At 45.3% G+C, this 21,555-nt stretch overlaps 1 protein-coding gene across 1 annotated transcript in view; it reads right to left on the bottom strand.

The window, feature by feature from the left end:
- Positions 1-3,251: 3,251 nt before the first annotated feature.
- LOC106592472 (globoside alpha-1,3-N-acetylgalactosaminyltransferase 1) overlaps positions 3,252-21,555 on the bottom strand; it is a 33,703-nt gene continuing 15,399 nt past the window's right edge. Inside the window, exons 2-6 of the mRNA XM_082978068.1 lie at positions 21,285-21,323; positions 21,142-21,201; positions 6,104-6,136; positions 4,887-5,021; positions 3,252-4,334 (exon numbers count right to left, since the gene is read on the bottom strand). Coding sequence (XP_082834194.1) covers positions 3,644-4,334; positions 4,887-5,021; positions 6,104-6,136; positions 21,142-21,201; positions 21,285-21,323 — 958 coding nt within the window. The 3' untranslated portion in view covers positions 3,252-3,643. The remainder of the gene's footprint in view (positions 4,335-4,886; positions 5,022-6,103; positions 6,137-21,141; positions 21,202-21,284; positions 21,324-21,555) is intronic.

The following is a 21,555-nucleotide window of genomic DNA, read 5'->3' as shown; positions in this document are numbered from 1 at the left end:
CCCACACTCCCACCCCCCTTTAAAAACAAATAGCTAATGTGCTGCATAATCACATGTACAGATGGAGGGAGAGAGAGAGTGAGAGAGTGACAGAGAGAGACAGAGAGACAGAGAGGGAGGAGAGAGAGACAGAGAGAGAGACAGAGAGACAGAGAGGGAGGAGAGAGAGACAGAGATACAGAGAGATGGAGAGAGACAGAGAGACAGAGAGGGAGGAGAGAGAGACAGAGAGAGAGAGAGAGGGAGGAGAGAGAGATAGAGATACAGAGAGATGGAGAGAGAGAGAGCTAAAGGATCAGCCCCCCAGCTACACCACCTCCAGCTTAGACACAGAGCTTCTACAGGACCAGATCAACCAGTGCAGGACCCAGCTGAAGAACTCTGTCCAGGAGCTGAGAGAGAGCCTTACCACAGCACTTCAGGAGGTAAAGGCCACCATGAGGAGAGAGTCTTACCACAGCGCTGGAGGAGGTAAAGGCCACCATGAGGAGAGAGCCTTACCACAGCGCTTGAGGAGGTAAAGGCCACCATGAGGAGAGAGCCTTACCACAGCGCTTGAGGAGGCGAAGGCCACCATGAGGAGAGAGCCTTACCACAGCGCTTGAGGAGGCGAAGGCCACCATGAGGAGAGAGCCTTACCACAGCGCTTGAGGAGGTAAAGGCCACCATGAGGAGAGAGCCTTACCACAGCGCTTGAGGAGGTAAAGGCCACCATGAGGAGAGAGTCTTACCACAGCTCTTGAGGAGGTAAAGGCCACCATGAGGAGAGAGTCTTACCACAGCTATTGAGGAGGTAAAGGCCACCATGAGGAGAGAGCCTTACCACAGCGCTTGAGGAGGTAAAGGCCACCATGAGGAGAGAGCCTTACCACAGCGCTTGAGGAGGTAAAGGCCACCATGAGAAGAGAGTCTTACCACAGCACTTGAGGAGGTAAAGGCCACCATGAGGAGAGAGCCTTACCACAGCGCTTGAGGAGGTAAAGGCCACCATGAGGAGAGAGCCTTACCACAGCGCTTGAGGAGGTAAAGGCCACCATGAGGAGAGAGATAGTGCAGCCTTTACCTTTACCCACAACCATCCCATACCGACCACCCTTTACACACACCCCAGTCAAGAAGGAGGCTCACATGGGGACACCTACTACAGAGAGAAGCTCTCTGGCCCCCCCTGACACACCCCCACACACCCCTCCTTAAACACAAGCCCTGTGTAGCCCAGCCCCAGACCGTAAACCAACTACTCTGGTAAAACCCACTGAGGTGGCCATCCTCCTTGACTCAAATGGGAAATTCATCCAAGAGGAGAAACTCTTCCCCCACCACAAGGTGTCCAAAATATGGTGCCCAAAAACGCAGGATGCACTCCACATCCTGTCCCAGCCTGACTTTGGCACACCAGGCCACATTATTATTCACACTGGCACCAACAACCTGCGAGAGGAGAAGGAGAGAGTAGGCAGCCTGGTCAACAGAGTAGCAGAGAGGGCCTCTGAGTGGTTCCCCAACTCCCACATCACCATCTCCACTCTGCTGCCCCGCAAAGACTTTCATCCCCGTACCATTCAGAAAGTCAACGCTGACATCACCAGAGGGTGTGGCCTACTCCCGAACGTGCACATTGCTCACCACCCAACAGTCACCCGAGAGCACCTGCACGACCACTCCCACCTGAGGAAGCAGACAGTTGGGATATTTACCAAGTCTCTAAAGGACGTGGTACTTGGTAGACAAACACCCCATGATGCACTGGACAGAGGATCACCCAGAGACCCCCAACTAGACCCAGCGCACCCCACAGTCCCCACCCACCACCAGAGTATCATCACCTCCATCAGCTTAGCCAGACTGGACCGGGCCCAGCCTACTACCCTGCAGCAGACCACCACCTCTACCAGACCAGAGAGGAAGCCCCCCTGGCCCAGACCTGGCCCCTGTCCGCTCCACAAGGACCAACGCAGCTACACGGAAGTCCTCAGAGGACAGGAGAACTCTGTAGGATTGAGTGAGATTAAACAGCTCCTCCAATACATCTGCACTAAACTGCACTATGCGCACAAACACACAGCTATTGTACTACAAGTTTACTTACTATGGCCCATTTATTGCTTTACCTCCTTACTCCATTTGCACACACTGTATATAGATTTTTCTATTTTGTTATTGACAGTACTTTTGTTTATCCCATGTGTAACTGTGTTGTTGTTTTTGTCACACTGCTTTGCTTTAACTTGGCCAGGTCACAGTTGTAAATGAGAACTTGTTCTCAACTGGCCTACCTGGTTAAATAAAGGTGAAAAAAACAAACCCCCCCAAAAAACAGCATTCCACCTGCCACAATCAACAGCCTGACCAACTCTAGGTGAAGGAGATGTTTGTGGCAAATGATGGTTACACCAGATACGGACTAGTTGTCTGATCCATGCCCCTACATTTTTTAAAGTTATCTTTGACCAACAGATGTATATCTGTATTTCCAGTCATGTTGAATCCATAGATAAGGGCCTAATGAATTTATTTCAGTTGACTGGTTTCCTTATAAGAACTAACTCAGTAAAATCTTTTAAATTGTTGCATGTTGAGTTGATATTTTTTGTTGAATGTAGTATTAATGAAACTATTTGTTTTCATATTATAATTTTGTGTATATATTTGGTTTTTATGTATTTTCAATTTTAACTTGTCATCTTCAATCATTTTAAATGGATTTTATACATCTGTGGTTGTATTGTGTTTTTACATTGTCAAATCTAATCCTCAAGCGGGTCACGGAAGGCACCTTCCACGTCGTTCATTATTTTCCATTGAACCCATAGCCCCTGGTTGATTATCCCTCACATAACATTGATTAGATGGTATGACTTGAATTGAAGGATTTTCCCTTTTGCCTTGACATTGGCAGGATGTTTTTACACAAGGAAGGGAATCCTCCATATTACCTTTTTAAAAAGGTATTTTTCTTTGTTTTCTTACAGTTTACAGTATATGTATTGTGGTTAGGGGTTGTTTCTGGACAGGAATGCCAGGTCCACTTTGACATTATGCTGAAGTTTTTCTTAATGGAAATTCAGTCCACCACTGTGTCTTGTCTGATGTACAAATCTATAGATGGAATCCATTTAACATTCCCTATTTCTCCACTAAACCACTGGTTTGTTACTCATACACCGCATATCGTTGTAACAGGGGAGATGTTGTTTTTAGTTAGGCTATAGAAAATATAACAAGTAGTGAAATAACACAAACATTCTGAAAGCGGTTAAATATTTATTTCAAGAAAAATACACATAATCGTATTTTTAAAAAAAACTTTTGAGATTTTTCCCAATAATCAACATACACAATAGATAATCTACAGAATACAGGATGAATAAGGTAATAAAAAAAATATATTTTCCTATAAGTGAAGAACGTTATTATCCCCAAACTACAACAGTGACTGATATACAATACATTTAAAATAGTAGTTTTATGTCAGTGTATATATTTCACCAACAGAAAATGAATGGCGCCAGACATCTGTATACCCAATGTGACATTTTATGCCTTTCCCTAACCTTAACCCAAACCTCAGTGAAGCAATACCTGAAATTAACCATCATCAATAAAGTATTTTTTCGGCCGGTCGAATATCCAATTCCTAGTCCTATACATTGGGACGAATTTCAGCATAGTTTTTAACGATGGAAGAGAAGCGAATGACTTTGACCTCATTGGTTTTGGTCTTCTTGTCATCCCACTGGTACTCTGGAGACAACAGCTTGCTGGGCTTGTTGTAAAGCAGGTACCTGTTGAGGTGACTCTCCTCTTGCCAGGCAGCCTCGATGGAATTCCTCGCGTCCTCTTCAAGCTGGTTCCGACAAACCTTTGTTAGTGTATACACATCCTCCACGGACCCTCCGAACACAGCCCCGGCGTAGTAGTAGTCTCCCTCATCCATGGGGATGTAGGCTGTCGAGGCTGGGCGCCGTTCATATGTGAAGAGGTCACGGGTCGCCTGGTAAAACCATGGGTGAATCACAGCAACCAGCCTGCCCAGAGACTCGGCCCCCCAGCGAGCGTGGAACTTGCTGTCCACGTCCAGACAGAAGATGTAGTCGGCCTCCCTGCTGATCTGACGTTCGATGGCTGTCTGAATGATCTCCATCCTCCGGGCTGATATCTCCTGCCAGCGGTTTGAACCTGGGACCTGGATCACACTCAAATGTCTCCCCTGGGACAGGTTCACTGATGGAACATCATCGGGACGATCAGTGAAAACGTAGTAGCGCACGTTGAAGTCGACCATGAAGTGCTTCTCTGCTGTCTCCAGGAAATCTTGGAGAAAGTGGACGTATCTGTCAGAATTTAAAGACACACAGGTAACTGACAAAATATAGGAAACATCAACATAAAGGGTACTTAATAGAGAGTTGGGCCACCACCAGCCACCTTGGGCCACCACCCGCAACCTTGGGCCACCACGAGCCACCTTTGGCCACCACCAGCCACCTCAAATCTTAGCCAAGCTGTGAATCATGACATCATGATATTGTATTACCTGCCATGTGACATTAGCTGGTTATGTTCTCATACACTGAGTGGTTTTTTTGTTGTCTTGCCCATTCACCATCGGAATGGCACACATACACAATCCATGTCTCAATTGTGTCGAGGCTTAACAATCCTTCTTTAACCTGTCTCCTCCCCTTCCTCTACACTGATTGAAGTGGATTTAACAAGTGACATCAATAAGGGATCATAGCTTTCACCTGGATCACCTAGTCAATCTGTTATGGAGAAAGCACGTGTTCATAATGTTTGTACACTCAGTGTAGTTTCAATGTTGTAAAAATAATGATAGTTTAACTTCCCTTTTGAATATTTTGGAAAAGTTGTAGGCTACTCACTTTCCAACGGCAAACACTGTTGTTGCTATGGTGAGGTTCATGGACTTGTAGATTATGTCGACGAGGTTAGGGTCAAAGGTTCCTTCCCAGACGATGGGTGCCAACCATGGGGTGACTGCCACCACATCAGTACGACTAAAGAAACAGAACAAGATCAAGCCTGACTGTGTGGTACTGATTATGATCTCAATGTTTACAGATATTCAGATCAAGCCTGACTGTGTTGTACTGATTATGATCTCAATGTTTACAGATATACAGATCAAGCCTGACTGTGTGGTACTGATTATGATCTCAATGTTTACAGATATACAGATCAAACCTGACTGTGTTGTACTGATTATGATCTCAATGTTTACAGATATTCAGATCAAGCCTGACTGTGTGGTACTGATTATGATCTCGATGTTTACAGATATACAGATCAAGCCTGACTGTGTTGTACTGATTATGATCTCAATGTTTACAGATATACAGATCAAGCCTGACTGTGTTGTACTGATTATGATCTCAATGTTTACAGATATTCAGATCAAGCCTGACTGTGTGGTACTGATTATGATCTCAATGTTTACAGATATTCAGATCAAGCCTGACTGTGTGGTACTGATTATGATCTCAATGTTTACAGATATACAGATCAAGCCTGACTGTGTGGTACTGATTATGATCTCAATGTTTACAGATATACAGATCAAGCCTGACTGTGTGGTACTGATTATGATCTCAATGTTTACAGATATACAGATCAAGCCTGACTGTGTTGTACTGATTATGATCTCAATGTTTACAGATATTCAGATCAAGCCTGACTGTGTTGTACTGATTATGATCTCAATGTTTACAGATATACAGATCAAGCTGGAATGTGTGGTACTGATTATGATCTCAATGTTTACAGATATACAGATCAAGCCTGACTGTGTTGTACTGATTATGATCTCAATGTTTACAGATATACAGATCAAGCTGGAATGTGTGGTACTGATTATGATCTCAATGTTTACAGATATACAGATCAAGCCGGAATGTGTGGTACTGATTATGATCTCAATGTTTACAGATATACAGATCAAGCTGGAATGTGTTGTACTGATTATTATCTCAATTGTTTTGCAAATAAAGGTCCTTGAAAAGATGTGTGGTATACTAGGCTACACGCTGATGTGGAAGTTAACAATGATAAGTAACTAACATAAGATAACAACACTACTCACCCCACCAAGACACTGGGCTGCTTGTACAATAGCCTGGGAGAACAAAATGTAATTCATTAGTTAATGAAGATATGCGCTGATGTTATTGCTCTCTCAAAAAAAGGTGCTAGTACCAAAAAGGGTTTTTAACTTCACTATAAGGGAAACCTTTTTGGACTGTGGAGAACCTTTTGATATCTGTTTTTTGGATAATAATTCATAAAAAAATTGAATAATAGGATAGTAGTTCATTTTTTTATTTTATTTTGTTTCACCTTTATTTAACCAGGTAGGCAAGTTGAGAACAAGTTCTCATTTACAATTGCGACCTGGCCAAGATAAAGAAAAGCAGTTCGACAACATACAACAACAAAGAGTTACAAATGGAGTAAAACAAACATACAGTCAATGATACAGTAGAAAAATAAGTCTATGTACAATGTGAGCAAATGAGGTGAGATAAGGGAGGTAAAGGCAAAAAAAGACCATGGTGGCAAAGTAAATACAATATAGCAAGTAAAACACTGGAATGGTAGATTTGTAGTAGAAGAAAGTGCAAAGTAGAAATAGAAATAATGGTGTGCAAAGGAGCAAAATAAAATAAATAAAATAAATAAATCCAGTAGGGGAAGAGGTAGTAGTTTGGGCTAAATTATAGATGGGCTATGTACAGGTTCAGTGATCTGTGAGCTGCTCTGACAGCTGGTGCTTAAAGCCAGTGAGGGAGATAAGTGTTTCCAGTTTCAGAGATTTTTGTAGTTTGTTCCAGTCAACCCAGTCTAATCTAGGTTGCTTTTAAAAAAAATGTATAAGGGTGGTTGCGATAATAACATTTGTATAATTTCCGTGTAGTTTTTTAATCCAAGTGGTTTCACCCTTGGACGTAAACATGAAGTTTGTGGAGAACTGATTTGGGGGGTTGGTAATTAGGTAGTGGTGTGTTCTCCAGAGGCTGTGAGATTTAGTTACGTTAAGACTCTTTAACCTGTTAGGGCTAGGGGGCAGTATTGACACGGCTGGATAAAAAACGTACCCGATTTAATCTGGTTACCACTCCTACCCAGTAACTAGAATATGCATATACTTATTACATATGGATAGAAAATACCCTAAAGTTTCTAAAACTGTTTGAATGGTGTCTGTGAGTATAACAGAACTCAAATGGCAGGTCAAAACCTGAGAGATTCCTTTACAGGAAGTGGCCTGTCTGACCATTTCTGGAACTTCTTTGCCATCTCTATCTTTTACTAAGGATCTCTGCTCTAACGTGACACTTCCTACGTCGTCCATAGGCGCTCAGAGCCCGGGAAAAACCTGAATGTCGTCATCCCAGCCCCAGGCTGAAACACATTATCACCTTTCTCAAGTGGCCGATCAAGGGACTCTGGGCTTAGGCGCGTGACCTGACCGCCCCCGTCTTTGTGATTTTTTCCTCTGTTTGCCGAAAAGGAGATTCCCGGTCGGAATATTATCGCTTTTCTACGAGAAAAATGGCATAAAAATTGATTTTAAACAGCGGTTGACATGCTTCGAAGTACGGTAATGGAATATTTAGAATTTTTTTGTCACGAATTGCACCATGCGCACGACCCTTCTTTACCATTTCGGATAGTGTCTGGAACGCACGAACAAAACGCCGCTATTCGGATATAACGATGGATTATTTTGGACCAAACCAACATTTGTTATTGAAGTAGCAGTCCTGGGAGTGCATTCTGACAAAGACAACAAAAGGTAATCAAACTTTTATAATAGTAAATATGATTATGGTGAGTGCTAAACTTGCCGGGTGTCTAAATAGCTAGCCCGTGATGCCTGGGCTATGTACTTAGAATATTGCAAAATGTGCTTTCACCAAAAAGCTATTTTAAAATCGGACATATCGAGTGCATAGAGGAGGTCTGTATCTATAATTCTTAAAATAATTGTTATGCTTTTTGTGAACGTTTATCATGAGTAATTTAGTAAAATGTTAGCGAATTCCACGGAAGTTTGCGGGGGGTATGCTAGTTCTGAACGTCACATGCTAATGTAAAAAGCTGGTTTTTGATATAAATATGAACTTGATTGAACAAAACATGCATGTATTGTATAACATAATGTCCTAGGGTTGTCATCTGATGAAGATCATCAAAGGTTAGTGTTGCATTTAGCTGTCTTCTGGGTTTTTGTGACATTATATGCTAGCTTGAAAAATGGGTGTCTGATTATTTCTGGCTTGGTACTCTGCTGACATAATCTAATGTTTTGCTTTCGTTGTAAAGCCTTTTTGAAATCGGACAGTGTGGTTAGATTAACGAGAATCTTGTCTTTAAATAGCTGTAAAATAGTCATATGTTTGAGAAATTGAAGTAATAGGATTTTTAAGGTTTTGAAAATCGCGCCACAGGCTTCAAGTGGCTGTTACGTAGGTGGGACGAATTCGTCCCGCCTAGCCCATAGAGGTTAAGTTAGAGTGATTGAGGTTTGTATATTGTTTTGTGTTTTCAGTGTTCTATATTAAAAGTTAACATGAGCACTCAACCCGCTGCGCCTTGGTCCCTTTCATACGACGACCGTTACAGAACTTCCCACCACCAGCGGACCAAGCAGCGGGGCCCAGGAAGAGGAAGGATCCTGGGCCAGGGAGAGAAGGGAGTGGAGGACATTTTGGACATGGGAGGAGGTAATGGCAGGGGACAAGACCCTGCCATGGAAACAGGTGGAGACAGCGAGGGAGGAACGACGAAAGTGGAGCGAAGTGCGGGCCCAACGGAGGATGCATGAGAGGCAGCCCCAATAATTTTTTGGGGAGGGGCACATGGGTAGTTTGGCTGGGCCAGGGTTAAGCCCCAAGCCAACTCCAGGTGCTTATCGGAGGCAGCTTGTTACTGGTCAGGCCCCGTGCTATGGGGTGATATGCACGGCGTCGAGGCCGAGCATTCACAGGCCGGTGTGCGCGGTGCCAGCGCCCCGCATTTACCAGGGGGAAGCGGGCATCCAGCCAGTAAGGGTGGTACCAGTACTGCGCTCAAGACCGCCAGTGTGCCTTCACGGTCCAGTGTATCCTGTTCCTGCTCCTCGCACTAGCCCTGAGGTGCGTGTATCCAGTCTGGCACATCCAAAGCCAGCACCACGCACCAGGCCTCCAGTGCGTCAGCCCAGTCCAAATCGTCCTGTTCCTGCTCCCTGCACTAGCCTTGGGGTGCGTGTCTCCAGTCTGGTACCTCCACTACCAGCCCCACGCATCAGGCTTTCAGTGCGCAGTCCCCGTCCAGAGCTTCCGACGACAGTGCCCTGTCCAGAGCTTCCGACGACAGTGCCCCGTCCAGAGCTTCCGACGACAGTACCCCGTCTAGAGCTTCCGACGACAGTGCCCCGTCCAGAGCTTCCGACGACAGTGCCCCGTCCAGAGCTTCCGACGACAGTGCCCCGTCCAGAGCTTCCGACGACAGTGCCCCGTCCAGAGCTTCCGACGACAGTGCCCCGTCCAGAGCTTCCGACGACAGTGCCCCGTCCAGAGCTTCCGACGACAGTACCCCGTCTAGAGCTTCCGACGACAGTGCCCCGTCCAGAGCTTCCGACGACAGTGCCCCGTCCAGAGCTTCCGACGACAGTGCCCCGTCCAGAGCTTCCGACGACAGTGCCCCGTCCAGAGCTTCCGACGACAGTGCCCCGTCCAGAGCTTCCGACGACAGTGCCCCGTCCAGAGCTTCCGACGACAGTGCCCCGTCCAGAGCTTCCGACGACAGTGCCCCGTCCAGAGCTTCCGACGACAGTTCCCCGTCCAGAGCTTCCGACGACAGTGCCCCGTCCAGAGCTTCCGACGACAGTGCCCCGTCCAGAGCTTCCGACGACAGTGCCCCGTCCAGAGCTTCCGACAATAGTGCCCCGTCCAGAGTGTCCGACGACAGTGCCCCGTCCAGAGTGTCCGACGTGTCTGACGTCTCCAGTCTGGTGCGTGGGGCTGGTTTTCAGTGTTCTATATTAAAAGTTAACATGAGCACACAACCCGCTGCGCCTTGGTCCCTTTCATACGACGACCGTTACACCTGCATCGAAATCGCTAAGCAGTTTATTATGCTTGTACAAGCATTATGCCGATGCTTGTATCGCTTTATCGTAAACATGTGTTCAATGACGTCCAAAGCTTCGAAAACAACCACCTGATTGGTTTGGTATTGGTGGAAGACCAAAAGTCTGCACTACGGCGTGTGCCACGTCATTTATAATCATTTGACGATTAAACGATGAAACGTTTGTGGAGGACTGATTTGGGGTTGGTAACTTTTGACTAGTAATTCATTTGATTAATAATACGGTGTTTTCTATTCCATGAAAAATAAAAAAAAACTCTGGGTTTCTGTTACGGCTTGGTAGTCGTGGTGGAGGAATGAGGCGCAGGAAGCAGCGAACACAGGGTAGTGGTGTTTTTAATATACACTCACACAAAAACAAATGTTCCCAAACACAGGGGAGAAAACAAATACGGCGTAAAACAACGCCGACACGAACATAAGCTGTCTGACAAGAAACAATCCCGCACAACACGGAAGCGGGCCAGCTAAATTAAATAACCCCGCTAATTAACTAAACTGAACACAGGTGCCCAAAACCCAAAAAAGGGAAAACCAAAAAAGGGAATCGGTGGCAGCTAATAGGCTGGTGACGACGACCGCCAAGCGCCACCCGAGCAGGAGGGGGCGCCACCGTCGGTGGGAATCGTGACAGTTTCTGTTAGGATGGAACGGAAAATGTGGCGCTGTACAACGTGACGGTCGGCAGTACAGTACTGGGCTATTTAGCTAAAGAATCCCTGTGTAGTGCGGACAGGAGACCGGGGTTCAATTCCCTGACGGGGAAGAAGGAGTAGGCTGTCCTTGTAAATAATAATTTGTTCTTAACTGATTCCATATGTGTTATTTCATAGTTGTGATGTCTTCACTATTATTCTACAATGTAGAAAATAGTAAAAATAAAGAAAAATCCTGGAATGAGTAGGTGTGTCCAAACTGGTACTCTTCGTAACTCAACATTTTTATTATGTATCTCGACAGAATAGACAGATCAGAGCAAATGGCTATTCACACTATCTAATGTCACGTAAGACAATCTTTGTATATTTTTTATTTAACCTTTATTTAACTGGGCAAGTCAGTTAAGAACAAATTCTTATTTACAATAACAGCCTAGGAACAGCCTAGGAACTGCCTTGTTCAGGGGCAGAATGACTAAACTTTACATTGTCAGCTCAGGGATTAGATCTAGCAACATTTTCGGTTACTGGCCCAACACTCTAACCACTACCTGTCGCCACGAAATGTATGTATCTTTCCAAGATTGACGAAAGTAACATGAAAAAGGAATTTGAAGTAAATGGCAACCAAAGTCAAATTTAAGAATCATTGTGGAAAAAGAGGATCTTAACAATGACCCCCAGGCTCTTCCACATCAGGAAACACATAAATACTGGTATCAGAATCACTTTATTTGACAAGTACATTTGCACATAGGCCTACCTGTAATGTAACTTAATGAATAGCTGCTGCCAGCAATAGACAATGTACAAACAGAATACAGACACAAAGTCAACACATAAAACTCTGGAGTAAAGCTGATTGACAGTGAGGATATTTACAGATGGGAAATATCTGCAGAATCACACTCAACTGGTAGAACTGGTAAACTGTTGAACAGCAAACTTTAAAGCTGACAAAGTACTATGTGAAACAGTCTAGTTACCTCGTTGCAGAAGAAGCTGTGGCCAGGCAAAGGCAAATGTTTAGATTCTCACATTGATTTCTGATGTATAGACTCATTCTTTAGATAATATTACATTTATTTGGTGTTTTTTTTACATTTTCATGACATTATCAATCATTTCAGATAGCTGTATGTATTCATGTGTTAAAGCTACATTCAAATCTTTTAATTTGACAAGTTAATTAATTTCACTCGTACATTTTAGCCCAGTATGTCTTTACTCTTTTGGCCCGTTGTCATCCCATCCCTCCTGACAGTCCCACTGCATGCTTCCAGAGGGAGGAGAGAGAGGATTGGACTGGACTTCGAAGACAAGAGAATAAAGAATCTCAGCAGCATGCCACCAAATCTGCCTTTACTCTTTTGGACAGTAATGTCATTTTGTTGTAGTTGTGGTCTGCTTTTTTGTATTTTGGACTGTATGTATGGCCAACATACTAGTATAAGCCATGTAACTATGTCCTGTTGGTGCAATATTTTTAATTTGTTTTCAACTGAGAAGCCATCCCTCTTGTGGCTCGTTTGTCTCTGTGTCCCATTGTTTGCATTGTGTGTGTGTGTGTGTGTGTGTGTGTGTGTGTGTGTGTGTGTGTTTCACACCTATGTGTGAAGCACTGTCCAGACATTGTCCAAATAATCGTATTCATTATGATGGAAAACTGCTCCTAGATCAGCACTCCTAATCTGAGATGCTTTGTGGACAGAGTTGATCTTGCTGCTGCTCTCTCTCACCTGGCCAGTTGTGAAGGGCCAGTTTACAATGCCCTTGACCTGCTACGTCCAGTATGGGAAGGGAGCTCACTGAAGGAGATGATGTGCTTAATGTCACCAGCAGGGAATTTGTAACAAAGTGTCATTTTTTTGTGTATTTATTTTGCATTACAGTAATGTAGATTTGTAAAATGTGTCAACTGTAATGATCTTACAGCAATATTGATCCCTTTATATTAATTATGTTATTCCCCACAGAGAAGATGAGGATTTCCCCCCCCCCCCCCCACTGCTGTCTCTAATGCTGCCTGTACTGAAGGTTCAACCTCGTTCACTCCACAAAGGCCCCAGTCCTCTTCCACTACCCCCACTGCGGGCACTGGCACCACACCCCTCTGGTGCCAGTTCATCTCAACCCTCAGTTTCCTGTAATCCATGATCAGCTCCTTTGTCTTGCTGATGTTGAGGGAGAGGTTTTTGTCCTGGCACCAAACTGCCAGGTCTCTAAGCTGTCTCGTCATCGTCAGTGATCAGCGCCGTGTCATTGGCAAACTTAATGATGGTGTTGGAGTCATGTGCGGCCACGCAGTCCTGGGTGAACAGGGAGAACAGGAGAAGGCTAAGCACACACCCCTAAGGGGCCCCCGTGTTGAGGCTCAGCATGGCGGATTTGTTTTTGCCAAACCTCACAACCTGGGTGCGGCCCTTCAGGAAGTCCAGTGGTCGATTTCAGAGGGAGGTGTTTATTCCCTGGGTCCTTAGATTAGTGAGGAGCTTGGAGGGCACTATGGTGTTAAACACTGAGCTGTAGTCATTGAACAGCATTCTCACATAGGTGTTCCTTTTGTCCAGGTGGGAAAGGGCAGTGTGGAGTACAATAGAGATTGTGTCATATATGGATTTGTTGGGGCAGTTGGCGAATTGGAGTGGGTCCAGGGTGTCTGGGATGATGTTGTTGATCTGAGCCATGACCAGCCTTTCAAACGATTTCATGGACACAAATGTGAGTGCTACGGTGCAATAGTCATTTAGAAGGAAAAGGGGATACTTCATTGGTAGTACAACTGAATGCGTTCAACTGAAATGTGTCTTCCGCATGTAACCCAACCCCTCTGAATCCGAGAGGTGCTGGGGGCTGCATTACTCAACATCCACATCATCAGCACCCGGGGAACAGTGAGTTAACTGCCTTGCTCAGGGGCAGAACGACAGACGGCTTAACTTGGCGTTCTTGGGTATGGGGATTATGGTGGTCTGCTTGAAACATCTGGACATTACAGACTGGGCCATGGAGAGGTTGAAAATGTCAGTGAAGATACTTGCCAGCTGGTCAGCGCATGCTCTGAGTACACGTCGTGGTAATCCATCCCTGTCCTGCAGCCTTGTGAATGTTAACCTGTTTAAAGGTCTTACTCACATTGGCTACGGAGAGTGTAATCACACAGTTGTACATAACAGCTGGTGCTCTCATTCATGGTTCAGTGTTGCTTGCCTCGAAGCGAGCATAGAAGGCATTTAGCTTGGTTGTTAGGCTCGCGTCACTGGTGCAGCTTGCGTCTGGGTTTCCCTTTATAATCCGTAATAGTTTCCAAGCCCCGCCACATCTGACGAGCAACAGAGCCGGTGTAGTAGGATTCAATCTTAATCCTGTATTGATGCTTTGCCTGTTTGATGGTTCATCTGAGGACTTTGTGAGATTTCTGGATTAGTGTCCCACTCTTTGAAAGCGGTAGCTCTAGCCTTTAGCTTAGTGCAGATGTTGCCTTTAATCCATGACTGTTGTTTAGGATATGTACGTACGGTCACTGTGGGGACGACGATGTCGATGCATAATCCAATCGGTGCAAAACGGTCCTGAAACTTACTGTCTGCTATGGACAACTTCCGTATCGCTGGTACATCTTGTTTGAGTTTTTGCTTGTAAACAGAAATTAAGAGGATGGTGTTATGGCCAAATTTGCCAAATGCAAGGTGAGGAAGAGCTTTGTATGTGTCTCTGTGTGTAGAATAGCGGTGATCTAGAGTTTTTTTTGCATGTTGTCTGTTGATAAATGGATTTTGTCTGCTTGAGATTGGAGTCTGCGGTTTGATGGCTGGTCTGGTGGAATATTTAACTGTTTGTCTGTGTCCTTGTGTTTGGGGAGGGGAAGGGGTTGGGTCTGGGTTGGCAGTTAAATGTGCAAGAGATTTTCATCCATGTGGATAAAAAAAACTACATTAAAATTCCACTAATTATTTTGTTCTAAAAATTGTTGCTGATGTACTCAGAGCCAGATTCATTGCGGTGAAGAAACTAACGCCCATGGGCGTGGCGTAGAGTTTGGCCAGGAGCATGGAGTTTGGGTTGCCAGCCAAATGGTGAATGATGGTACAGTAAAATACTGATACACACCTTTCTGGAGAGACGATGTTCTGTACTCTGCTCCTGAATATGGGCTTACTCAGGCTGTATGAGTAGAAAGACATAGTACAATGATTAATGACAGCTATGGCTGTACAGTATACATAATACACATACAGTATCTGTGTAGCTCTTAGTGATGGGCACCGATATGGAAACTCTATATCGATGTCAGTTGCATTTTTTTCAAACTGATATCAATGTCATATCGATTTTTATGAGTAACGTAATTATACATCATATTGGTTTTTATGAATAACCTGAGGGTGTGCTAGCGAATCAGATGCCTCTTCCATAGAGCTTAAAAACCATTGATGTTACAGATGCTGTGAGACATGCAAGCTGAGAACGGATCAAAGACTGTTGTGTTGTGGACAAATGGTTTCCTCTATGTTTTTTTATTTACATTCCAAGTAGAATAGCAGCCTTTATGAGTATTATAATAGTAATAACACTGTATCTAAAGATTATTAAAAAACAATATCCATCCTGAACACTTAGCTAACTCTCCCAACTTCACACACACACAGGAGGGGGAAGCGGCAGCAGAGGGAGAAAAATATTATAAAGTAGAGAATCCCACACACGTGCAGAAGGTTAATTTGTTTTGCCACCAGGAAGAAGAGTCCGATGTTTTCAGCAACTCAGCCAATCCATTGGGAATAACATTGCAACTGTGTCAATGTTTCATTGTCTGTTCACTTCCATGGCTTTGTGAAGTCCAGACAACTGCATGCTGATTTCCCATTAGGACAACTGGGAATTTTCTGTCGGCATAACTTTATTTCAACAAACATAATTGTTAATGGATAGTTCATGGATAGCCTACTCACAGACTGTAACAGCTGTCTTCAGAAATGAACCAAGGCGCAGCAGGTATGTGAATAATCATATTTAATTACCCAACAAAAGGAGTAAAGCATCCACAGGAAACAATAAACACGACAGCAGCAACAGTTTGCAGGCTAAAAAACACAGTGCAAAACAACCACCCACAACCCCAAAGAAAAACACACACACCTATATAGGACTTCCAATCAAAGGCAACTCAACAAACCTGCCTTCAATTGGAAGTCCCAATCAACAACACAAACATTTAACAAACACAAACCACCTGCCACATCCTGACCAAGACTAACACAATTACGCCCTCTGCTGGTCAGAACGTGACAGTACCCCCCCCTCAAGGTGCAGACCCCGGGATGCACCTAAAAAAAGAAAACACAAGAAAATCCCCAATACCCCAACAAAACCAACAAACAATAACCCCTAAACAGTAAGGGAGGGAAGGGAGGGTGGCTGCCGTCACCGACGGCACTGTGCTACACCCTCCCTCCCCAACCCACCTATCCTGGAGGTGGCTCAGGTGCAGGACGTGGACCTCGCTCCACCTTTGGCGTCACCCACTTTGGTGGCGCCGATAGCTGCGCCGGGCAGACGGGCCACTCGGGCTGACCCTGGCAGACGGACCACTCGGGCTGGGCCGGAGGGCAGGAGGGCCACTCGGGCTGGGCCGGAGGGCAGGAGGGCCACTCGGGCTGGGCCGGAGGGCAGGAGGGCCACTCGGGCTGGGCCGGAGGCAGGAGGGCCACTCGGGCTGGGCCGGAGGGCAGGAGGGCCACTCGGGCTGGGCCGGAGGGCAGGAGGGCCACTCGGGCTGGGCCGGAGGGCAGGAGGGCCACTCGGGCTGGGCCGGAGGGCAGGAGGGCCACTCTGGCAGTTCCGGGCAGTCGGGCCACTCTGGCAGTTCCGGGCAGCCGGGCCACTCTGGCAGTTCCGGGCAGCCGGGCCACTCTGGCAGTTCCGGGCAGCCGGGCCACTCTGGCAGTTCCGGGCAGCCGGGCCACTCTGGCAGTTCCGGGCAACCGGGCCACTCTGGCAGTTCCGGGCACCGGGCCACTCTGGCAGTTCCGGGCAGCCGGGCCACTCTGGCAGTTCCGGGCAGCCGGGCCACTCTGGCAGTTCCGGGCAGCCGGGCCACTCTGGCGGCTCCTGACTAGCAGGCGGCTCTGGCGGCTCCTGACTAGCGGGCGGCTCTGGCGACTCCTGACTGGCGGGCGGCTCTGGCGACTTACGACTGGCGGGCGGCTCTGGTGACTGTTGACTGGCGGGCAGCTCTGGTGACTGTTGACTGGCGGGCAGCTCTGGTGACTGTTGACTGGCGGGCAGCTCTGGTGACTGTTGACTGGCGGGCAGCTCTGGTGACTTTTGACTGGCGGGCAGCTCTGGTGACTGTTGACTGGCGGGCAGCTCTGGTGACTGTTGACTGGCGGGCAGCTCTGGTGACTGTTGACTGGCGGGCAGCTCTGGTGACTGTTGACTGGCGGGCAGCTCTGGTGACTGTTGACTGGCGGGCAGCTCTGGTGACTGTTGACTGGCGGGCAGCTCTGGTGACTGTTGACTGGTGAGGCTGGGCTGACACACTAGACTCCTGATGCGTGGGCCTGGTATTGGACGTGCCAGCCTGGAGACACGCACCTCCATGCTAGTGCATCTAGCGGGAAACACCGGACCGAAAGGGCGCGCTGGCGGTCTTGATTGCAGGGTTGGCATCACCCCTTCCGGCTCGATGCTCACCTTGCCCTGGCACCTGCGGGGCGCTGGTACTGGGCGAACTGGGCTGTGCGTCCGTATAGGCGAGATGGTGCGTACCTCAGCGTAACATGGCGCCCTCCACCTCATACGCACCTCCCTGTAGTCACGGGTAGCTGGCTTACGGCTCTTCCCTGGCCTGGCCAAGCTACCCATGTGCCCCCCCCAAAAAAATTATTGGGGTTTCCTCTCGGGTTTCCTTAGCTCCCTTAACTTGTCCTCCCAGAATTGTCTTTCGTCCTGCCAGGTCCATTCCTCCATTTTCTTCTCCTGTGGCTTCCTCCTCTTCTGCTGCTTGGTCCTGGTTTGGTGGGTGGTTCTGTAACAGCTGTCTTCAGAAATGAACCAAGGCGCAGCAGGTATGTGAATACTCATATTTAATTACCCAACAAAAGGAGTAAAGCATCCAGAGGAAACAATAAACACGACAGCAGCAACAGTTTGCAGGCTAAAAAGCACAGTGCAAAACAACCACCCACAACCCCAAAGAAAAACACACACACCTATATAGGACTTCCAATCAAAGGCAACTCAACACACCTGCCTTCAATTGGAAGTCCCAATCAACAACACAAACATTTAACAAACACAAACCACCTGCCACATCCTGACCAAGACTAACACAATTACGCCCTCTGCTGGTCAGGACGTGACACAGACACAATGAGAGAACCAATACATGATGGTTTAACCTTAATACACATTGGAAACTGTTGAGCATGAAATACCCAGCAACGTTGCAATTCTTGACACAAACCGGTGAGCCTCTCACCTACTACCAAACCCCATTCAAAGACACTTAAATCTTTTGTTTTTTTCATTCACCCTTTGAATGGCACACATATGCAATCCATGTCTCAATTCTCTCGAGTCTTATAAATCCTTCCTCTTACATCTAGACGTTCCGCTAGCGGAACACCTGCTCCAATATCCAATGATAGGCGTGGCGCGAATTACAAATTCCTCAAAAATACAAAAACTTCAATTTTTCAAACATATGACTATTTGACAGCATTTTAAAGACAAGACTCTCCTTTATCTAACCACACTGTCCAATTTCAAAAAGGCTTTACAGCGAAAGCAAAACATTAGATTATGTCAGCAGAGTACCCAGCCAGAAATAATCAGACACCCATTTTTCAAGCTAGCATATAATGTCACAAAAACCCAGAAGACAGCTAAATGCAGCACTAACCTTTGATGATCTTCATCAGATGACACACCTAGGACATTATGTTATACAATACATGCATGTTTTGTTCAATCAAGTTCATATTTATATCAAAAAACAGCTTTTTACATTAGCATGTGACGTTCAGAACTAGCATACCCCCCGCAAACTTCCGGGGAATTTACTAACAATTTACTAAATTACTCACGATAAACGTTCACAAAAAGCATAACAATTATTTTAAGAATTATAGATACAGAACTCCTCTATGCACTCGATATGTCCGATTTTAAAATAGCTTTTTGGTGAAAGCACATTTTGCAATATTCTAAGTACATAGCCCAGCATTCAGGGGCTAGCTATTTAGACACCCGGCAAGTTTAGCCTTCACCAAAATCAGATTTACTATAACAAAAATGTTATTACCTTTGTTGTCTTCGTCAGAATGCACTCCCAGGACTGCTACTTCAATAACAAATGTTGGTTTGGTCCCAAATAATCCATTGTTATATCCGAATAGCGGCGTTTTGTTCGTGCGTTCCAGAAACTATCCGAAATGGTAAATCAGGGTCGCGCGCATGGCGCAATTCGTGACAAAAAAATTCTAAATATTCCATTACCGTACTTCGAAGCATGTCAACCGCTGTTTAAAATAAATTTTTATGCAATTTATCTCGTAAAAAAGCGGTAATATTCCGACCGGGAATCTCCTTTTCGGCAAACAGAGGAAAAATCACAAAGACGGGGGCGGCCAGTGCACGCGCCTAAGCCCACAGTCCGTTGATCGGCCACTTGAGAAAGGCGATAATGTGTTTCAGCCTGGGGCTGGGATGACGACATTCAGGTTTTTCCCGGGCTCTGAGAGCCTATGGAAGACGTAGGAAGTGTCACGTTAGAGCAGAGATCCTTTGTAAAAGATAGAGATGGCAAAGAAGTTCAAGAAATGGTCAGACAGGCCACTTCCTGTAAAGGAATCTCTCAGGTTTTGACCTGCCATTTGAGTTCTGTTATACTCACAGACACCATTCAAACAGTTTTAGAAACTTTGGAGTGTTTTCTATCCAAAGCCAATACTTATATGCATATTCTAGTTACTGGGCAGGAGTAGTAACCAGATTAAATCGGGTACGTTATTTATCCAGCCGTGAAAATACTGCCCCCTAGCCATAACAGGTTAACCTGTCTCCTCCCCTTCATCTACACTGATTGAAGTGGATTTAGTAAGTGACATCAGTAAGGGATCATAGATTTCATCTGGATTCACCTGTCAGTTTATGTCATGGAAAGACAGTGTCCTTAATGTTTTGTACACTCAGTGTGTAAACTCAACATGTGAAGTGTCGGTCCCATGTTTCATGAGCTGAAATAAAACATCTCAGAAATGTTATTTCTCTCAAATGTTGTGTACAAATGTGTTTACATCCCTGTTGGTGAGCATTTCTCATTTGCCAAGATATCCATCCACCTGACAGGTGTGTCATATCAAGAAGCTGATTAAAGATCATTACACAGGTGCACCTTCTGCTGGGGACAATAAAAGGCCACTCTAAAATGTGTAGTTTTGTCACACAACACAATGCTACAGATGTCTCATGTTTTGAGGGAGTGTGCAATTGGCATGCTGACTCCACCAGAGCTACTGCCAGAGAATTGAATGTTCATTTCTCTAACATAAGCCGCCTCCAATGTTGTTTTAAAGAATTTGGTAGTACGTCCAACAGGCTCCAAGTGTGAGCCAAGTCAGGAAGAACTGGTACTCACTAAGCAAGTAGTGTGACGTCCGATACACACACATGGTTTTGATTCAGTATTGTAATTTGTTAAACCATTTTTTGACAATGTGAAAACAACCAAACCAAATGGAATAAATACTATGGAACAAATAATCGAACCTTGATTTCACTATAGCAAACAAACTGTAAGAAAATACCCCTTTTTTATGCATGCCATTGTGATAACATCAGACTGATCCAAATTGCTAGTTGGGTCATGGGGTTGGGATTTTCCGATGGGTCTGGGTTTGTTGGAACCAAAGCTAATGGTTGTTGGTTTGCTCTTAGTGGGACTATAATTTGTTGGTTTTATCCAGTTGAACCTCTGAACCAGTTTGAAAGCAATGGGAAGCTTGTTGATGGCCCATCAGCAGGCCGTTAAGTATGCTATGTTGAAGGCCTATGAGATGGTTTTGTTCCTCCAGGAACAGTCATGTATGCTCTCTTTCATAATAGTGTAGGGTAACAGCAACGATGAACCAATATCACAATGTGACTTGTTCACATCCTTATTGGTGCTCACCATTAGTAACTGTGTACAGTACATCTCTGTTATGTCATCTCTGTAAATGATCTAACGGGTAACATTAAGGAAATAGAAAAGAGTGTTTATTAAAAGGACCAAGTATCATGACTTGTTGCGAGAATTTCTCAGTTTATATCAACTAACCTGGTGTTCCTCTGGTCCTCATCAACTGGGATATCTCTTTTGGAAGCGTCAAACCAAACCCTGTGAATAAGAATCAATCAGAAAATCCACATCACATTATAGCATCATTAGGGTGTAATAAATTAACAGAAACTTCAGCTTACATGTTTTGCCTTTCATTGAAGTGGTTGAAGACCACATACCTTTGGGGAGAGAGGAGAGAATCAGTTCAAGTCTGTCATGAAAACATTTCCGCCCACTAAGCTATGAAACCACACACTATTACAGAGACTGATATTACCTGCCACAATTGATATGGTGAAAACAATGTGTAGAAAGGAACAGAAACTCACATCAATACCTTTGTCAGATAACACTGTGAAACTAAGAATTCATTCTATAGCTAGCAACCAAGAGGAAACTCTGACTGAACGA

Source organism: Salmo salar, chromosome 07, assembly GCF_965601325.2.
Source record: "Salmo salar chromosome 07, fSalSal1, whole genome shotgun sequence".
Classification (NCBI taxonomy): Eukaryota; Metazoa; Chordata; class Actinopteri; order Salmoniformes; family Salmonidae; genus Salmo; species Salmo salar.
The sequence above is the reverse complement of the archived record's forward strand: the minus strand, read 5'-3'. Positions and strand labels throughout refer to the sequence as shown.